Source organism: Musca autumnalis, unplaced genomic scaffold, assembly GCF_047663935.1.
Source record: "Musca autumnalis isolate F117 unplaced genomic scaffold, ASM4766393v1 scaffold_1, whole genome shotgun sequence".
NCBI classification, from domain to species: Eukaryota; Metazoa; Arthropoda; class Insecta; order Diptera; family Muscidae; genus Musca; species Musca autumnalis.
The window spans coordinates 1,491,417-1,510,597 of NW_027411644.1; the positions used below are offsets into that span (position 1 = coordinate 1,491,417).

At 33.3% G+C, this 19,181-nt stretch overlaps 1 protein-coding gene across 2 annotated transcripts in view; it reads left to right on the forward strand.

Annotated features, from left to right (window-relative positions):
- 5-HT2B (5-hydroxytryptamine receptor 2B) overlaps positions 1–19,181 on the forward strand; it is a 166,511-nt gene that overhangs the window by 110,072 nt on the left and 37,258 nt on the right. For both annotated transcript variants that reach the window (XM_073984450.1, XM_073984359.1), the window contains exon 3: positions 14,485–14,717. In XM_073984450.1, the coding sequence (XP_073840551.1) occupies positions 14,485–14,717 (233 nt within the window). The remainder of the gene's footprint in view (positions 1–14,484; positions 14,718–19,181) is intronic.

Genomic DNA, 19,181 nt, shown 5'->3' on the forward strand with positions numbered 1-19,181 from the left:
ATTTAGAAGTAAAATATAATTTAAAAAAAAATAAGTTTCAGTGTTTTATTTAGAAATGCACTTAAAACTAGGAAATAATTTGTCGCTTAGCCTCAATAAATATTTGAGAGATTTCATCATGAGAAAGAATATATTTATTTAGGCTAAACGACAAATTATTTCCTAGTTTTAAGTGAATTTCTAAATAAAACACTGAAACTTAATTTTTTTAAATTATATTTTATTTATAACTTTTTAGTGAATAAATTTGTTTGACCACTAAGAACAAAATTATAGTCAATTTAGGCCGAAAAAATTAGATAAACACTTTAAAATGCCTGAAATCGTGTAGTACCGTTATATAAATGCTATACCAAAACCTGGACTTACATATGTCCATAATTTTTGGTGGGGAAGTTTCTGTACCATTGGGGACTCCAAATGCCAAGTGCCGGCTAAAAATGAAGATAAAATCCTTAAAACACTTGAAATCGGGTGGTACCACTATGGGGGCAGTAGGAAAAATTGAGCCCATATTCATGTACACGGTGTGCCTTAACCAAATTTAAATGAAAGCTGTTTACACCTGGGAAGTTTTTGCAGATTCTTAAATTATAATGCTCATAGATGAGAAATATCAAGAAACAAAAAAATCGCCGGAGGGATTTTCAAATAAATCGCGATTTAAGTTCAAATTTTTAGGGGTTGTTTAGGTTTTCACGATTTTGCTTGGAAACCGCGAGTCCTATGTAAATGAGCCAAAAGAAAAGGTTGTAGCTGTGAAAATTCTCCACAAGATTGACCTTTATGATATTTTCGTAGATTTTACCGTCTTTGAGATATAGAAGTTCCATCCACTGACTGTATCGTCTCCTTATGAAACAATGTCATTACTGTAATTTCCCAAATTAAACTTATATATCTTGAAAATGGTGCAACCTAGGAAAAAATAAATCATCACATTTTCTTTAGACTCATTTCGATACGACTTGCGGTTTCCAAACAAAATCGTGAAAACCTAAAAAAACCCTAAAATTGTGAATTTTGATCGCGATTTATTTAAAAATCCCTCAGCCGATTTTTTCTGCTTTTTTTATTTTTCTTGCCTATGAACATTGCTGTTTCAAAATGCGCGAAATCTTCCCCTGTGTAAGCGGTTTTCATCAAAAGTTAGTTAAGGCGCACTGAGCATGATATGGTTTTATAAGGAGGCGATACAGTCAGTGCATTGTCTCAATTTGAACTTCTATATCACAAAAACGGTGAAACCTACGAAAATATCATGCAGGTCAATATTGTGGAGAATTTTGACAGCTACAACCTCTTCTTTAGGCCGATTTACATAGGACTTGCGGTTTCCAAGCAAAATCGTGAAAACCTAAACAACCCCTAAAAATGTGAACTTAAATCGCGATTTATTTGAAAATCCCTCCGGCAATTTTTTTGTTTCTTGATATTTCTCATCTATGAGCATTGTAGTTTCAGAATCTGCAAAAACTTCCCAGGTGTAAGCACCTTCCATTTAAAGTTAGTTAAGGCGCACCGTGTGTATTGTCATCCAAATCTGAAAAGTGTGCAAAGTTTTAGTCTGATTGGTGTACTGTATCTGTGTCCAAATTGAGTTACCAGATTTGAAATGCAATTTAAATAAAACACCGTAAAAACACTGTAAAAATGGCAAAAATTGACAAATATTGGTTTTGATTTAATATTCATTAATTGTCATCCAAATCTGAAAAGTGTGCAAAGTTTCAGTTCGATTGTTCAACTGCAAATGCGTTAAAAAAGAGTTACCAGATTTAAACTAAACGGACCAAAGCAAGTTAAATAAAACACTGTAAAAATGGGCCTTACATTTATTTACCCCGAAACATCTAAATTAAAATAACTTATGGGTTACAAAAATATATAATTTATTTAAATACATTACGGTATATCAAAAATACAAAAGATTCCGCAATAATATATTCACAGAATTCACACGTCTATCGCAATTTTACAGCTAGGTGGTAGTTTACACTATACGTAATTGTCATATGACATGAAATTTTCTATCGTTATACACTCCGGTTCATCTGAATAGAACCAGCCAATATTTGTCTACAAATACCGTTATATCTGACGAAAGGAGAGGAATTGTAAATTATAATTTTGTGGTCATGTAGAGTATATAGTAGCCGATATTTTCAATACCTAACATGTTTCACATATGCGTCATAACGGTACTTTTTACTCGCTTTATGAAAAAATGTCAAAATATTAGCATTTTTTAATGGTTCACCAGGATAGAACCACCCTAAGAATTTACACAAATCATTTGTTAGATGTGGTAAACTTTAACAAAAAACTATTTATAATTATAAATAAATGCCGTGAGTATTAATTGCTATCAAATATTGTGCAAAAATTTGTATTAGGGTCTTGAAATTTGATGAAAATCGATGGTTAGAGCTCCAAAAAATATTTTTATGAAGAAATCGGTAGAAACAATTTATAAAGACAAAATTTTATACTGAATTATGTTCAAAATTTTCTATACTACAATAAAATTACAAAAAAGTCACATTTGATACGTTTATGAGTCCGAAACGAGGAAATATGTTAAAGATAACTCAAATTTCTACCTTTCCAACCCAAAATTTGATATTTTATCTCAGGAAAGTGAATGCAAATCGATGTGTTCCACCCAGTTGCGTTGGCTGTGGACATTTACAGATCCAAAAAATAAAGAAAATTCCACCGCCGAACGCTCCATGTCAATATCAAGGGCTTTGATTTAGAAGATATCGCATGACATGGAAAGCACAGAAACATAGGCGGTCTTTTTTGTATAATAACGGATCAGAAATATTTTTTCTGTACTTATACTATGAGGAAAATATGTGTGAACATCATAACCATCAAAATTAAACCCTTTTCTTTCGAAAAATTAACGTCTGCCTTCCCCTATCGCTAAGCTGTTTCTTCACACTAAATGTCTTAGAACCTTTTGAAATTCCAAGGACTTGATGGTGACATGGAGCGTTCGGCGGTGAAATTTTCTTTATTTGTTGGACTTGTTAGTTCCACCCAGTTTCGTTGGCTGTGGACATCTGCCAACGAAACTGGGTGGAACTTATCGATTTGCATTCACTTTCCTGAGATAAAATATCAAATTTTGGATTGGAAAGGTAGAAATTTGAGTTATATTTACCATATTTCCTCTGTTTCGGACTCATAAACCCATCAAATGTGACCTTTTTGTAATTTTATTGTAGTATATAAAATTTTGAACATAATTCAGTATAAAATTTTGTCTTTATAAATTGTTTCTACCGATTTCTTCATAAAAATATTTTTTGGAGCTCCAAGCATCGATTTTCATCAAATTTCAAGACCCTAATACAAATTTTTGCACAATATTTGATAGCAACTAATACTCACGGCATTTATTTATAATTATAAATAGTTTTTTGTTAAAGTTTAGCACATCTAACAAAGGATTTGTGTAAATTCTTAGGGTGGTTCTATCCTGGTGAACCATTAAAAAATGCTAATATTTTGACATTTTTTCACAAAGCGAGTAAAAAGTGCCGTTATGACGCATATGTGAAACATGTTAGGTATTGAAAATATCGGCTACTATATACTCTACATGTCCACAAAATTGTAATTTACAATTCCTTTCCTTTCGTCAGATATAACGGTATTTGTAGACAAATATTGGCTGGTTCTATTCAGAAGAACCGGAGTGTATATTCGCTAATATGTGCAATATTGGAGATTTTCCTTACGCCATTTATTCTGTGGGTCCACACCAGCCAAAATGTAAAAAACTACGTCTCCACATTGCCTCCGTGGGTAGATATGGAATGGTTTTTTTCGTGTCGTATGACATTGATAGATAGTGTAAACTACCTCTAAAAAAGATCGTTAACATTGTAAAAAATATCAATTTTATATGTACCGTTATTCCGTTCTGACTAACTATTTCTAATTATTGCATATGCCATTGAGTACAGTCAACACTGTTGTTCAATACTGTACTAGCGTTTCATAGTTTCTTTCAAGTCAATTTTTTGATTTTCTGCACGCTAGATCGATATTTTTTCCCACTGTGGGACAGGTGTGCATACGACTGTACCACGGTGGCATACAATTTTCAAGATTATATATTATAATTGTCTCCTCTGATGGCTACATATTTGGATATATATATTTCAACTTGGGTTCCGTTTTTTTCAACCAGGCTCATCACCTAATATAAATTAAAATTCTTTTATGTTGTCTTTAAAAAAATTATTCTATAATAGTTACCACTTTTTTTGACGGGTCTCATTTATACATACACACTTATTTGACTTTTATTCTAAACGGAACGTATTATTCCACAAGCCGAAGCAAGGAAAGATTTCCAAATGTACCCATGTTAAATTTTGCTTTTTCAATTTTGGAGGCCATGTTTTGTGATATCATTTTCAACTTGGTATTTCCATTGGTGTTTTAGTCTTCCATGAAAACGACCAATATTCATCTGTGTTTTGGCGATGTCATCTTTGTCAATTCTATTGACTTGTCCTAACCATCGCAATCGTTGTAGATAGATGCGCTTTACTCTATGTTATGCTTATTTATTTATTGTTTATTTACATGTACTTATCAACTTGATTGAACTCACGAATATATGATGACAAACATCGCATCTTTCATGACTCCATTTGAACACAGGATATTTCGACGAAAAATATCGGATTTTTCATTTTTCAAATAGAACCACTAATTTATTTTAATTTAATTCTGCTGAGTATGTGTATCTGTACGCAGTACAGCGATTTAATGGTGTACATTAAACACTTTTCGAGTATAAACGATAAACGATTATCGGTGTAAAATTTAGGAATGTATTTATGGGTTGCAATAAAAATTGAACACAAACACACGTTTGTTGGGCATACAAAGTACTCGTACATGTGGAGGTTTGAGTGTTTACAGAATTTCATTTCATCGTTGGACCATCAGCCCATCCATTTTACATACTCTGTATCACACTTGAGGCTCTCACATTTCCAGTCTATATCAATATACGACATACACACATATATCCAAACAAACACTTGTTTGGAATTTCATTCAGGCCTTTCAAAATATTTGAATTATACCTAAAGGACAATAGCATTGTATATGTGTGGGTGAATGTGTGCGTTGCTCCTCTATGGGCAAGACATAGAAACACACACATGAATTACAACATTGGGTCTGATGAATGAGAATTGTTGGAATGGTTCTAGAATTAGTCCATATAAAAGGATTAATGTTACATTTTATGACAAGGAGCTTTGTGAACACCAGGGTGTCCCCAGTGTTGTGAAAACGTTTACTTAAAAATATACTTGCACGACAATGTTGTTTCCAATGTTTCAATCTTGGAGGAATATGTTTCATCATAACAACATATCAATAATTCGATTATTGAGACATCCCATTATTTTTACACAACATCAACTTTGGATGGTCTCAGGAAAGTAACTGCCTGTCTCGAGTATAATATCCATTTCATTTAAACAAATAGATTCGCCTAAACAACCAAATATCATAACATACATACTTGTACAGCCTCCGACTATTATATAATGTTATTTTTGCTTGTAAGAGATTATGTACATAGGTAGGCGATAACTGAAAATTGTTGATTACATTTGTAATCTAGTCCGTTTGCAGAAAGTAGGGTATAATATCACTTGATTTTATACTAAATCGATTTGGCGGGAATGATTTAATAAAATGTACATTTTTAAAATATGTATATTAGTATTCGTTTCATAATTTCCGACAATTTTTTGCAATACGACAACTTGTTCCGAGTGCTGTAAATCTCCCTACGTTCATGCCACAACTGCTTTCGCTTGAACGTGTGTGTTTTCAAAAACAAAGCAAACATAAATTCCACATCATTAGACTATATTGGAGCAGCACGTGCAATCTTTCACACAACCGGTTAATACGTCTACACTCATTTCGTCATATGAGAAAAGAAACCCACAACGCTTCTCATCTATGGACCAGTAGATGGCTATGACAGAGTAATCCGTTAGAAGACCGATGTACGGCAACAAATTCTGTCCTGGGTAATTCTTGTATTCACTGTCATTTAAACGTGCTGCTATATCGCCAGCAACACAGAGAACATAACCACTGACATAAATCCATATACCTACTGTCATACATATGTATGTATGTATGTACATACAGAGAGTCACTGACAAACAAACGCAGACTACTTACCTTCAACCATTGGCGAATGTTAAGTGAAAGGGTTTATGTATTCCATTGGGCTACTTCATCACTCGCATTCTTTCTTGTGGCATTCATTGCACATTAAGGCCGGTGGTAATACTTGGGTTTTCAACACATACTCTCATACTGATACACATGTTTGTGATAACATTTTGAATGAAGTACCACGTCTATGTGTGCCATCATTGCGCATCATAAGAAGTACGTGTCAATAAATTCCTCCATGGAATATTTTCTGCACTTAAAAAATACTCAACGGAATACTTTAACAAACACAATTACCACAGATGAGTGTGTAATTGTGTACTTATTGTTTGAAAGAATAGATCTTCAAGAGAACGTTGAGGGAAGGGTAACCATTTTCTGAATTGAAACATATTAAAAGGACTACCTTACTTGAGCGAGAGCTATGAGTTTTTGAGTATGAAGAATTCAATGAGAACGAAGAAAAGGAATTAGACATAAAGACATGCGAATTTTTTATTGAAATTGTATCTACCTTATTTTGAGGGTTATGTTTTGTTCGTGAGAACTATATCCGGATACTCTTAAAAGTAATCGATAGGGCACATGTAGTGAAAATTAACAATAATATAATTTTATTTATTTGTTGGAAATATACATACATATATGACTTACATTAGGTAAATTATATTTAGTACAAAAACTTTATATAAAGTGCTCACCCTCGTGTGCTAAAAACCATAAATAATAATGTATAAAATGCTATACATTTATAATGTTATAATTTTATAAAGTTTTCAGTTATTATTAGAGGAGATTACATTTGTATTTCGAAAATATAGTAAAGCACCGCATTAACCAGTCGCAGTGACAAATGTTGAAATAAGTGTCTATCTATCTGGTGGATGGATGTACATGAACATATGGTGTTGACTTTAATTACTGGCAACATAATTATTTCCAAGTTCGTAGAACGTCGCGACCAACAATAATGGATGTTAACATTATATAAAGATCCTGCGTGCTCTACACTTTTAGAGGCGTTGTTACAAATCAAATACACAACGCGTAAACGCACGACATGCTGTATCAAGGCACCATTAAAACAGCCACATGTTGTGAATACTTAGTATCACATTTCCAAAATAAAAAGCACCGCATCTCAACCAAGTTAAAATTTGGCAATAGTTGCAAGAGATGACTGCGGCGTTTCTTCAAACGTTAATAATATTGTCTCCTAATATTGATGTAGACTAAGAAAACGTTCAATTTATTGTGACAAACCTACAAAACTTGATACAACAATACAAGGAAACGTAAACACTACAACAAATACAAACTCAACATCAACCACAATCTGTTTAAGGCTTATTTGTTTTCAAATTTAAAAATACCACAATATTAATAAATGTTTTACCACCTCTATAAGCGGTGTTATAGTGTGCGGCACGTCATTCGGACTTGGAAAAGGTTACTTATCATTGATATGAAGAAGTCTTTGTGGGAAATAGTTTTTTCTGAATGATATATTTTTTACTCAAAAAGTATATTTCGAAAAAAAAAATAAAAATACAAAATATCGTATAGAACATTTGTTAAATCCGGTTATATATAAACGTACTATAACATTACAGCCCAGTTCAGTCAGCTGGGTATTGCTGTTACCTTGTATAGTTCTACCCAAGGCTAATACAAGGTCGGTCAATAATCCCACCTGATTGTTATGTTTGTTACAAAAACATTTTTGTGAATTAAAATACAAAGCATAGACTAATGAAAGAATAGACTGAGAAATCCTCTCACCTAAATTCTCTCACTCAATGAGAATTGAGTCAGATTACAGGATACTCAATTTTTAAAATGGCAATAACTATGCATTTTTAAACTATTTATGATGGTAAAAGACAATATGTGGGTAGTATTTGGTCGGATTTACATCCTCAAATAAAAAAAATCAACAAAATCTTGCAATTTACCCAAAAACAAAATGCAATTGAGTGAACACACAGCATATTGGTTGTAAGAGCGACACCTACAACAAACAAGCACACTACAATTTTCTCTGTCTATACGATTCATTAGTCTATGATACAAAGAAACTCAAATTACGTACAATCAATTATGTTTATTGTCAAATGTTGTTAACAGTACTCTGAATGACCAACTTCTGCAGGTCTTGGTCCTTTCAAGAAAACTAGACGATCAAAATATATGGCATTTGCCTTATTCTTAAACAACATTGGTAATTAATTTAATACAAATACGGGCATATAGGACATTGCGATTAACTCAAAAAATGAGTTAGAGAATCGCACTACAGATATTCCAGCCATTCAATTTTCGTTTTCCCTTTTGATGCCATTGACGGTGGCGTATTATTAATACAGTCATGTTTTTATTACAAATACGCAAATAAGTGGACACGTAAACGGACAGAAATAAAATGTCAATAAAAGATGGGGTATTTTGGCCTACATGTCATGTAGACTTTTTACAACCTAGTATCCCTGTATCGTATTTTAATTGGTTGTTACCTAAGATTAGATAAAATCTTAATTATAAGTTGATTCGATAAAAAAAACATCACTCACGCACAAAATTTTTTGAAAATTTATATGAGCATTTTTGAAAAATTGTTGAGTCACTGTAAACTGGTATATAATTTAAAGCAAGCTTTGGATCCACACGATATAACCAAAATGATATAACCACACGTTTCCACTAATTTTATCATCATATCATTACATATACATATGTCTATAATATTATATCATATCATTCGTGCAACAGGAAATAATTATTTTCTTTTTTATTTCATAGTATTTTTTCAAAAAAATATGTTTTAAAATTGGTTTGTGTGTGACCTTTTTAAAAGAAAATTGAATAAACGATTAATATTGGTGTATAAAAATACATATGTATTTTGTTTATGAAGTTATTGCCTATTAAGGCGTGTTGCGTGTGCGTTCGAAAAAACAAAAACAAAATACATGTATTTCAAATTGAAAACAAAAACAAATACATGTATTTTGTTCTTGTATTTTCGAACGCACACGCAATACGCAATTAATTAGGTAAAGCCTTTAATAACTAAAATAAGTCCATATTTATATTAGGCAATTTTGCTTGCGGCAATTGTCAGTTTGATGCAGAGAGAGGTGAGGTATATGGGACCCCTTTGCCTCTCAGCACCTTCTCTCATCTACCAACTGAAAATTGCCGCAAGGAAAATTGCCTAATATAAATATGGACTTATTTCAGTTATTAATAGGCAATAACTTCATAAACAAAATCCATATGTATTTTTATACACCAACATTAATCGTCCTGCGGTTAATTTTTTAAGAGGTGACCACCACGTGTAAGTTTTAGAAAATCGAAAAATCTGTTAGCAGCTTATTTTAGAGTATAATTAGCATATAATATATGGTAAAAATTTCAAGTCGATCGTAACAATATTGCTCGAGATATGAGCGTCGGAAACTAAAACCGTATTGACATTTTGAAATCGGTGCCAACTCTAGCTCGAAAAATAATGAACTGATCATCACATATTTTTGTGGGCTTATCAAGAACATCAAGATCTAGTCTAAAATTTAAAAAGTAGATTAGGATTTGCTCTTTTATATGACAAAAAATCTACCAAAAAAGTTTCGTAGTTTTCTTGGAAAAAAATCATGAAAAACGGTTTTTATTAGTCTTTACAACTGTTTTGCAGGGAAGACTGTCTTAACCCTTGGCGAACAATGTCAAATTTTCTCCACAAATAGTTTATTGTTTTAATAAAATATTAAATCTTCAACAATGGACAGAGTTGTCAAATTTTATTCTACTTGAATCGTCAAATCAAGTGTCAGAAATCGCCAAAAATAGACAAACCGAAGATTCTACAGTTGATGTTAAAAGTTAAACCGCATTCAGCTTTTCATGTTATATTAAGTCTGTTTTTTTTTGTTTGTAACGCATTAACAAACTAATTTGCGACACTATAAAGTACATCAGGGTGTAGCAGGTTTTGGTGTGGTTTTTTCAAAACAGTTTCCGTTGTCCAAGTGTTTCTACATAAACGTTATAATAATCAATTATTGGTAAAATATCTTACTTGTGTGACAATAGTGTTGTGCCAGACTATGAAAATTTTCAAGAAAATGTTTTGAGCTTATGGGTAAGAAGGGAGAAAGGGAGCTCCTTCACCTTCGCCCTCTCCTAAAAGCTAAAATATTTTCATGTGTTATTTTTAGTGTCTGGCACAAGAAATAATTCCATATGCCTCAAACATGAATACAAGGGACTACCATCGCTTTCACCAAGTATTCGATGTAATTAGCTTTGGAAGATTGCCTTGGTATGTCAGCATTGCTCTTTCATAGAGATCCAAACAAAGCTTTTAACTAATAACGACTCAATACAATACATTATGACTCAATAATTCAGCAAATCGAAACGACAGCTCTTTACGTTAGCATAGTAAAGGATAAAAGAGACAACAAACAAAAGCACAAACATAACACTCAATCAGTGATCGAACCCCACTCAATAACTGTTAAGCGGGCCACACACTATCAAATGTTGATGTCAACATTTATAGTAGTATGTGTATTTCTTTAAAAATATGGGAATGTGTGTGTGAATTTTATGGATTGAGGAAAATCAAAATAGTTATACCCTCAGCCTTTAGGCTAAAGAAATAATGGTTTTAGACCCCAAGTATGTTTGTACGATATCCGTTTCAGACAATTTTGAGTCGATCTAGCAATGTCCGTCCGTCTGTCTGTCCGTCTGTCTGGCTGGCTGGTGCGCACGATAACTCTCGAACAGATCAATCGATTGGTTCAAATTTTGGGTATCGAAATATTTTGTCCAGATTTGATTTAAGTTCGAAGATGGGCCATTCAAAAATGTTCGGAAAAATTGTCCGCACGATAACTCTTGAAGGGAGTAACCGAATTAGTCCATACTTTGCACATCGTGACGTTTCTACCAGACATAGATGGATTCCAATATGGACCCTATTGGTTCACTCTTTCGGGTACCTCCCACACAAAATTTTGCTTAAGTGCAGTTTAAGGCCTGCTCTCGAATCGCTTTGATTTTTGTTGCAGCCACTTGTATTCACTACCCCCATTACGAAGATATAATTTTTTTCAGGAGCAAGTCCATATATCCTCAGAAATCAGCACGAAAACTGAAAACAACCCATATAATACCATGTGTCGTAAATGGAGTGCACGATAACTCTCGAACGGATCAACATATTTGGTTAAAATTTTGGGTCTTTCAATATTTTGTCCAAACTTAGTTTAAATTCGAAGATAGACCATATCGGTCCACTCCTTTCGGTACCTACCCCACAAAGGTTAAAAATTTTTCGCCAAGATTGTGGGCATGATAACTCTAGGAGGGAATAACCGAATTGAGCCAAACTTTGCTATTGGTAATATTACTTTCAGGCATAGATCGAGTTATAATATGGGCTATATCGGTCCACTCATTTGAGTACCTCCCACACAAAATTTGGAAAAAGTATAGTTTAACAACTCCTCTCTGATCTTATTAATTTGTGACGCAGCAGGTTGCACTTGCGGCCCCTGTTACGACGTTGTAATTTTTTTTCGTGGGAAAGTCCATACTTCCTAAGATAATGACCCAGAAAGGTCCAGAAAATCCTACCGGCACCACCTAAACTGGCTAATGTGTAAAATAACCCTCTAAGAGAGAAATCGATTTAGCTCAAACTTTGTAAATTGAAAAGTAAAATTGTAATATATTTAAATTCAGAAAATTAAGTACAACATATTTAATTATATAGTCTGTAAGGAATAATAAAGATAAAAATATTTCCTACAGATTTGTATTAGGTCCGAATATGTACTATATCGGATCACTCCTATGGGTACACCCTACCCAAAGTTTGGAAAAAATGCACTCGTCTTGGATCATTCTGAATTTTGTTGCAACATGTAGTTTTTTGCGGCCCTTTCCATCCTGGAAAATTTTCTCAACAGCTAAAAAACCTACAGAAGTATTGTGTTAACTTTTTTCTTCGGGTACGTGGCTGAGGGTATATCTCTGTCGGCTCAGCTGACTGATACTTTCTTACTTGTTTTGATTTTCAAAATGAAACCCAGTCATTCCGATGAATATGGTTTATTTTCAAATTATCAAAAAGCAATTCTGGAAAATAAGAACATTGTGTTTGTGAGAAGTGAAACAAATTTAAGTTCATTACTTTTCAGAGGAAAATTTGAAAATTTCGATTGCAGATTGAAGGCTGATTGAATGCTTTGCTACACACTTATCAAGCACACATGTGTACGTAAGGGGTTCATCGGCTGAACAAGCCGATTTGATAATAACATTGTAATTCTTCGGCTGTTCGTTCACTCAATGTGTTTTGAATTTTCGTTACAATCATTAAAAGATCATACCACTGATGTGAATATAAAACTATATAAACAATGTTGCACAGTCAATCAATACGTTTAAGGATTAACGATCGTTTAACAATGAAATAATGATGCAAATAATTAACAAAATAACAAATAATGATAATTTGAATAAAATAATATAACGTCTAGCTACAAGGGTGAAATTCTGAGACGATCGATCTATGCATGTCCGTCCGTCTGTGGTAATTACTTTTGCATCCAGACAAATTAACTGGGGACCCTAAATGCCAATTTATAGCTAATTCGGTCAGAAAAAAAAACTTTGAAAACCTTAAATGGAAGCTATTCCACAACGTATGCCAATATAGCTCATATTCTAACATGACCTGCCTACAAACAAAAGACTCATCTGTGAAAAATATTAGGGTATTATCTCAACTTATTTGGAAGCGAAAGTGATTACCACGGACGGACATATGCATATATCAACTCAGAGTTTACCCAGCTCAAATGACAATTCCAATGAGTACCCAACGGAAAAACAAACTTAATATGTATGTATATTCTTCATAGTATGGTAAATGATATGTATGTTAAGCCATATTCACATGCATATAAGTTTTGTGTAAATCTGTTACAAATTGAATTAAGTATGTGTTGTTTCATATAAAACAATAAAAATATAAAAAATTACTTGGTTAATAAAACAAGAGATAATTTTCTGCAATTAGCCGACAAAATCGGCAAGTGAAAATAACATCGCCAAACGCATTGAAAATTCGGCGAAAAATCGCTATATCTGACTACCCTTACAAAACATAAAAAACAAAATTGTAACAGCTTGGAAAATCAAAAGCGATACATAATAGTGTTTTATGTTTTTGATAGAAATATAAAGATTGGAAGCAAACATGTTTACACAAATGTGTACTGGCGTTGTTGGGTAACAGAGAAATGTTAAAAGAAAAACATCAAAAATAAACATAAAAAGGGGAAAAATGAAGAACAAAACATTCAAAAAGAAATATTTGAACACATAATTGTATTCCATAGTATTTTCCAATCAATTAGGTATTGCTTTAGCGGTTAAAACCGCTAACAATGTTGTTATGATATCGTAATAACAGAGTTTAACTCCATCTTTTGAAAAATGTTAACAATTGAGTTTTCCTATCTTTATATTTCTATGCCTTTAGCATTACCTTCGTGTTGGGTTTTTTTCAACTTCATTCAATGTGTGCGTGTGTGCTTGTGCTGTCCTATTAGTTGTTGGCAATGATAAATCTCGATATTACAACCTAAAAATCTCATTACTCTATACCTCGCTTCAGGCCGTACATTATACAGGTATATGTTTTTGTGAATATTTCCAGTTCAATTTCATTTCCGTAGTTTTCAGCGTTTGTTTTGAATAAAACCAAAGAAACTACATAAATTCAATTGCCCTTGTATTTCATGAACGGAAATAACTTTTCACGTTGTTATTGTCCCAAAGGAAATCATCCAAAAACTTAAATCGAAATGTAAACGCATTAGAAGAAAAGGCTATGGTTGTCGATTTACACAGACAAATGCTTGTTTTTCGATTGAGCAGTCAGTCGATGACAACTTCGCCCAGTGGTAAAGTGTTTGGTCGGCCATTTATTTTTGCTACAAAACTTCAGTTAATAAAAGTAATGTGGTGTTAGCAAAAGTGCAACAGTTGTCGCATTACGTTCACACCTCAGTTTTTGTCTTAGCTATGTCGTATACTGAACACCGTACTATTGAGCCACTTAACATTTGTGAGCTAATATTTATTCTTGACTCTTTGAAAAATGGCAATATGTGTTGTAGAAGGAGTTTTATTGACTGTTTTTTTTTATATTTCTTTCTGCAGGATACTTTCCCCTGGGCTCTGAACATTGCTTGACTTGGATTTGTTTGGATGTGCTCTTTTGTACGGCCAGTATAATGCATTTGTGTACAATTTCAGTGGATCGATATCTGTCGCTACGTTATCCGATGCGCTTCGGACGAAACAAGACACGCAGACGGGTCACTTTGAAGATAGTGTTTGTGTGGTTGTTATCCATTGCTATGAGTCTGCCGTTGAGTTTGATGTATTCGAAGGTGAGTATTTTAAGTTGACATGTCCAAACACAATACAATGGGGTTGTAGGAGGCACACTGAAGATTGATGTTGCCCTGTCTCATTATCAAAGTGAACATAATACAGTGGTGATCAATAGATATGCCAAAAATAGTTTCTTTAACGACATTTATTGTACATAGCATTGTAAATAACGTTTAAATTGCATATAAATGTTTTAACTCTGTTACATATAACATCATGTTATGTAACGAAAGCATAACATTACAGTCATAGACTAATGAATCGTATAGACAGAGGAAATTGTAGTGTGCTTGTTTGTTGTAGGTGTCGCTCTTACAACCAATATGCTGTGTGTTCACTCAATTGCATTTTGTTTTTGGGTAAATTGCAAGATTTTGTTGATTTTTTTTATTTGAGGATGTAAATCCGACCAAATACTACCCACATATTGTCTTTTACCATCATAAATAGTTAAAAAATGCATAGTTATTGCCATTTTAAAAATTGAGTATCCTGTAATCTGACTCAATTCTCATTGAGTGAGAGAATTTAGGTGAGAGGATTTCTCAGTCTATTTTTTCATTAGTCTATGATTACAGTCCTATCATAGACTAATAAATGTATAGACAGAGAAATTGTAATGGTAATTGCAATATTTTGTTGAAGGCTTTTATATGAGGATGTAGATGCGGCCAAGATTAAGCACATATGGTCTTTTATCAAAATAAATAGTTTAAAAATATATAGTTGTTGCCATTTTAAATATTGAGTGCATAACCAACTGATTTAATTCACACTCATTGAGAGAATGTAATTGAGAAGCCCTTTAAGCGTTTAATCGGAATTTTAGGCTGACTGTGTTACCAAGTTCAGAACAATACAATTTATTGAACGTTTGTAACATATTAGGCCTAATACTTTGGCTTTTAAAGAACATCCAGAAAAAAAATTTTTGCGATATTTTCTTTTTGAAATTTTTTATAAGAGCAATTCAACAATAAAATGTAAAACCGCGATTTTGAAATTCATAACTATTACAAATTCTTTATTATGTTTGAAATTTGCGATAAAAAACTATGTATATCAACCATTTTTTATGATATAATTTCTGTTCCACCGCAGTGTCGTAAATGTATATTGGACAAAAGGATTTTTCTGTCGAATTTTTATGTTTTGTTCGACCTTTCGAATGTTAATAAAATCAAGATTATTGAGCTTGAGGTCAATGTTTATATTTTACTAGCTGAACCCGGTGCGCTTCGCTACCCTGAATAAGGTAAAATATATTTTGACAAATTTATTTGTAGGCCAATTTTCGTCTCATTGCAACTTTCATTAAAATCGGGTATATAAAGCGCGTTTGTGCATCAAATACATGAAATCGGACGAACATATATATGGGAGATATATCCAAATCTGAACCGATTTCAATATATTTTGAAAAATTTATTTCTAGACCCAATTTCGTCACACATTCCAAATTTCATTGAAATTGGACATACATAGCGTGTTTAATAAATAAAATACATGAAATCGGCCGAAAATATATATAGGCGCTATATCCGAATCGGAACCGATTTCAATATGATTTGGCAAATTTATTTCTAGACCAAATTCCTGCACACATCCAAAATTTGGAGACATTATCTGTTACCATTCTATAGATATTTGCATAAAAAATATAAATTTTTTGGAGGTACCTCCGATTCTGATGGTATATCTCCGTATCAACGCGGAATTTCAGAAATTTGTATAGCCTATGTTACCTTCAGGCCATGATATACTCTGAAAATTTCAGGAAGATCGGTTCAGCGGTTTTTGAGTCCATAAACTTCAAACAAACAAACGTACAAACATTTTTCTACTTTATATATATATATTGATATTGATTTATTATTGCTCTGTTCCAGAACCTGCAAGAAGCTACTAGTTTTTACTACGATAAATATTTTTCCATTATGTTATCGAAGAAAATAGTAAAAAATAGTAGATTCTTGCAGTTCTGGAACAGACCATATATTATATTATTTCCAATATTTCAAAATTACAATGAATTTCATCTTCAGAGATTTTTCTGTCGATTACTCTTTAAATAAAACAAAAGAAAACGTCATAGAAACCCACAGCAATTGTACTTTGGGAAGTACTTTCAATGGATGCACATTTCTAGAAATGTTAATTTTTCCTCCTTCGGTAAAGGACCTTGTGACGACAAACGAAATCTAAAAACTGATCGGAAACAGGTTCTTTTTCGACAAAATCTCAACAAGTACCACTCGACTTTGCGGACAGGAATATACCCTGTGCCTTTTTGAATTTAAACTTTCATCTATAGACAGATCGAATAGCGGCTACACAGCCAAAATCCTTAAACCCAAAAACTATGCATTAGGAGATTTTCAGAAATTTGTAGCCATTTTCGGACGTATGAACTTGCAAACAAAATATGAATTTGTATCATTGATCACAAGTGTTGCAGAGGAGGTATGGAGAAATGGACCGGACCGACATAGTTCATTTTGGGCGTAGATCTTATTTTGGGAGTCATTCCTTTCAAAAGATATTGCGCCCACCAGTCTTTTCAGTTCGCCACAGTATAATTTTCACCTTTTGACTCTTATGTCAGGAAATATGGACTTGCCCACGAAAAACATAATACCGCTCTAAACACAAGGAATACCTTCAGTAAAAAAATTAAAGATCCTCGAATATACCTTATACTGCACTTAAACAACTATTTCGAAGATTTCTGAGGGAAGTACCCCAGTATGGTAGAGTTGCGTCGTTCATGAACGAACCGGCTCAAAGGAACGATTCCGTGAAAAGAACGAACGGATCCGTATCTAGCTCATTCTTTTATATCGTTCATTTAGATCCCCGATGTCCGAGTCATTGCTGCTTACAAAATTAGCAGCATTGGTTTTGCAGTCAAACTCTAAACAAACGCTGCGTTAGCGCAAGCAGCACAAATTTCCACACAAAACAAACAATGATTCAGAGAGCAACTCTCGCTCAGTAACTCACCTCATTCAGTAGCACATCTCGGTCATATCTTTCTTTTGCATCATTCGTTCATCTGGTTCTTTCATATCAAAACCACCACCACTACGTTCAGAAACAAAACACACATTGTGTGTCATTCATGAACGAACTTTTTCAAAAGAACGATTCGGTGAAAAGAACGACGGAGTCATATGCAGCATAGAACGAACGACTTCAAAAGAAAATAATACAGTCAAATGTATTGTTGAACGAAAAAGAGCCAACGAACGAAGTAAACGACCCGGATCTTTTTGGTGAACGGAATGAAAAAGATCGATCCGCTCAATGAACGAGATTGCCCAACACTACAGTATGGCCCATTTTCGAGCAAAAACTAAGTTTGGAAAAAATATTACTAAATCCAAAGTTTGGACCAAATCTGTTGCTGCGTTCAAGAAAACTCGCGCATACCACTTTAGCTAAAATTCTTGAAAATTTTGTATATATAAGGCTCGCTGAAATATTGCGATAAACGAAGTTTGGACCAACGCAGTATCCAGTTCGAAAGTTGTCGTGCGCACTAGCCACTACATGATTGCCTTTGGGGTTCTTTACAGCTTTCAGGCCATTTTCTCTGGAAGTATAGACTTGACTCTATTTATTTATTTCATCTTTATTTATTTCATATTTTTACTTATAACTAAATTATTAGCATAAAGGAAGTGAAGCCATGACCATTGAGGTCTTAAGCTTACACAGCTAATCCAGAGAGTTCTTAAACTGCAAGTTTGCCGAATGAGTAGATCGATCTTCGAAGTTCATCAAAATATCACTAAGGCCAAATGTTGGACCGAATCGGTTGATCTGTTGGAGAATTATCGTGCTCTTCAGGCGGCTACCCAGACGAACGGATATAGCTAAGTCGACTCCAAGTTTTCTGAAACAGATTTCTTCCAAACACACAGAGTATAAAAAATGAAGATTGGGTAAAATTATGTCTATGGATTTTTGCTAAAAGAATGTATAGACCTTGGATTGGGCGACATAATTTCATTTTAAAAGAAGTTAAGACTGTATTCCAGAGTTTCCCTTGTTCCTATTGACAGATGCACGATTTGGCGACAGAATTTGTCATTTACATAACCGCGATTAGGTGCTAGAATTTCTTGATGGATAGCCTAACTATTGCTCAGCATTAGTTCTCGGCCTTCAGAAATTCTTTGTGATAAGTAGACATCGGATTTTTGCTTATTTTTAAAAATTATAATGTTAAGATATTTGAAAATTAAATGTTATGATATTTCTAAGGTTTTCCATTGTATTCGATTACTTTTGGTCTTACCGAAGTGATATCACTGAATTTCATAACATTCACTGTAGATGTGATACGCCCAAAAATTTATGGGATTATTAATAAATTCATTGTTTTGACTATATATTAACTGTGACATATTGTCAAAAAAGTTCTAAAAACAAGTTAAAAATGGCCAAGAAGTCTT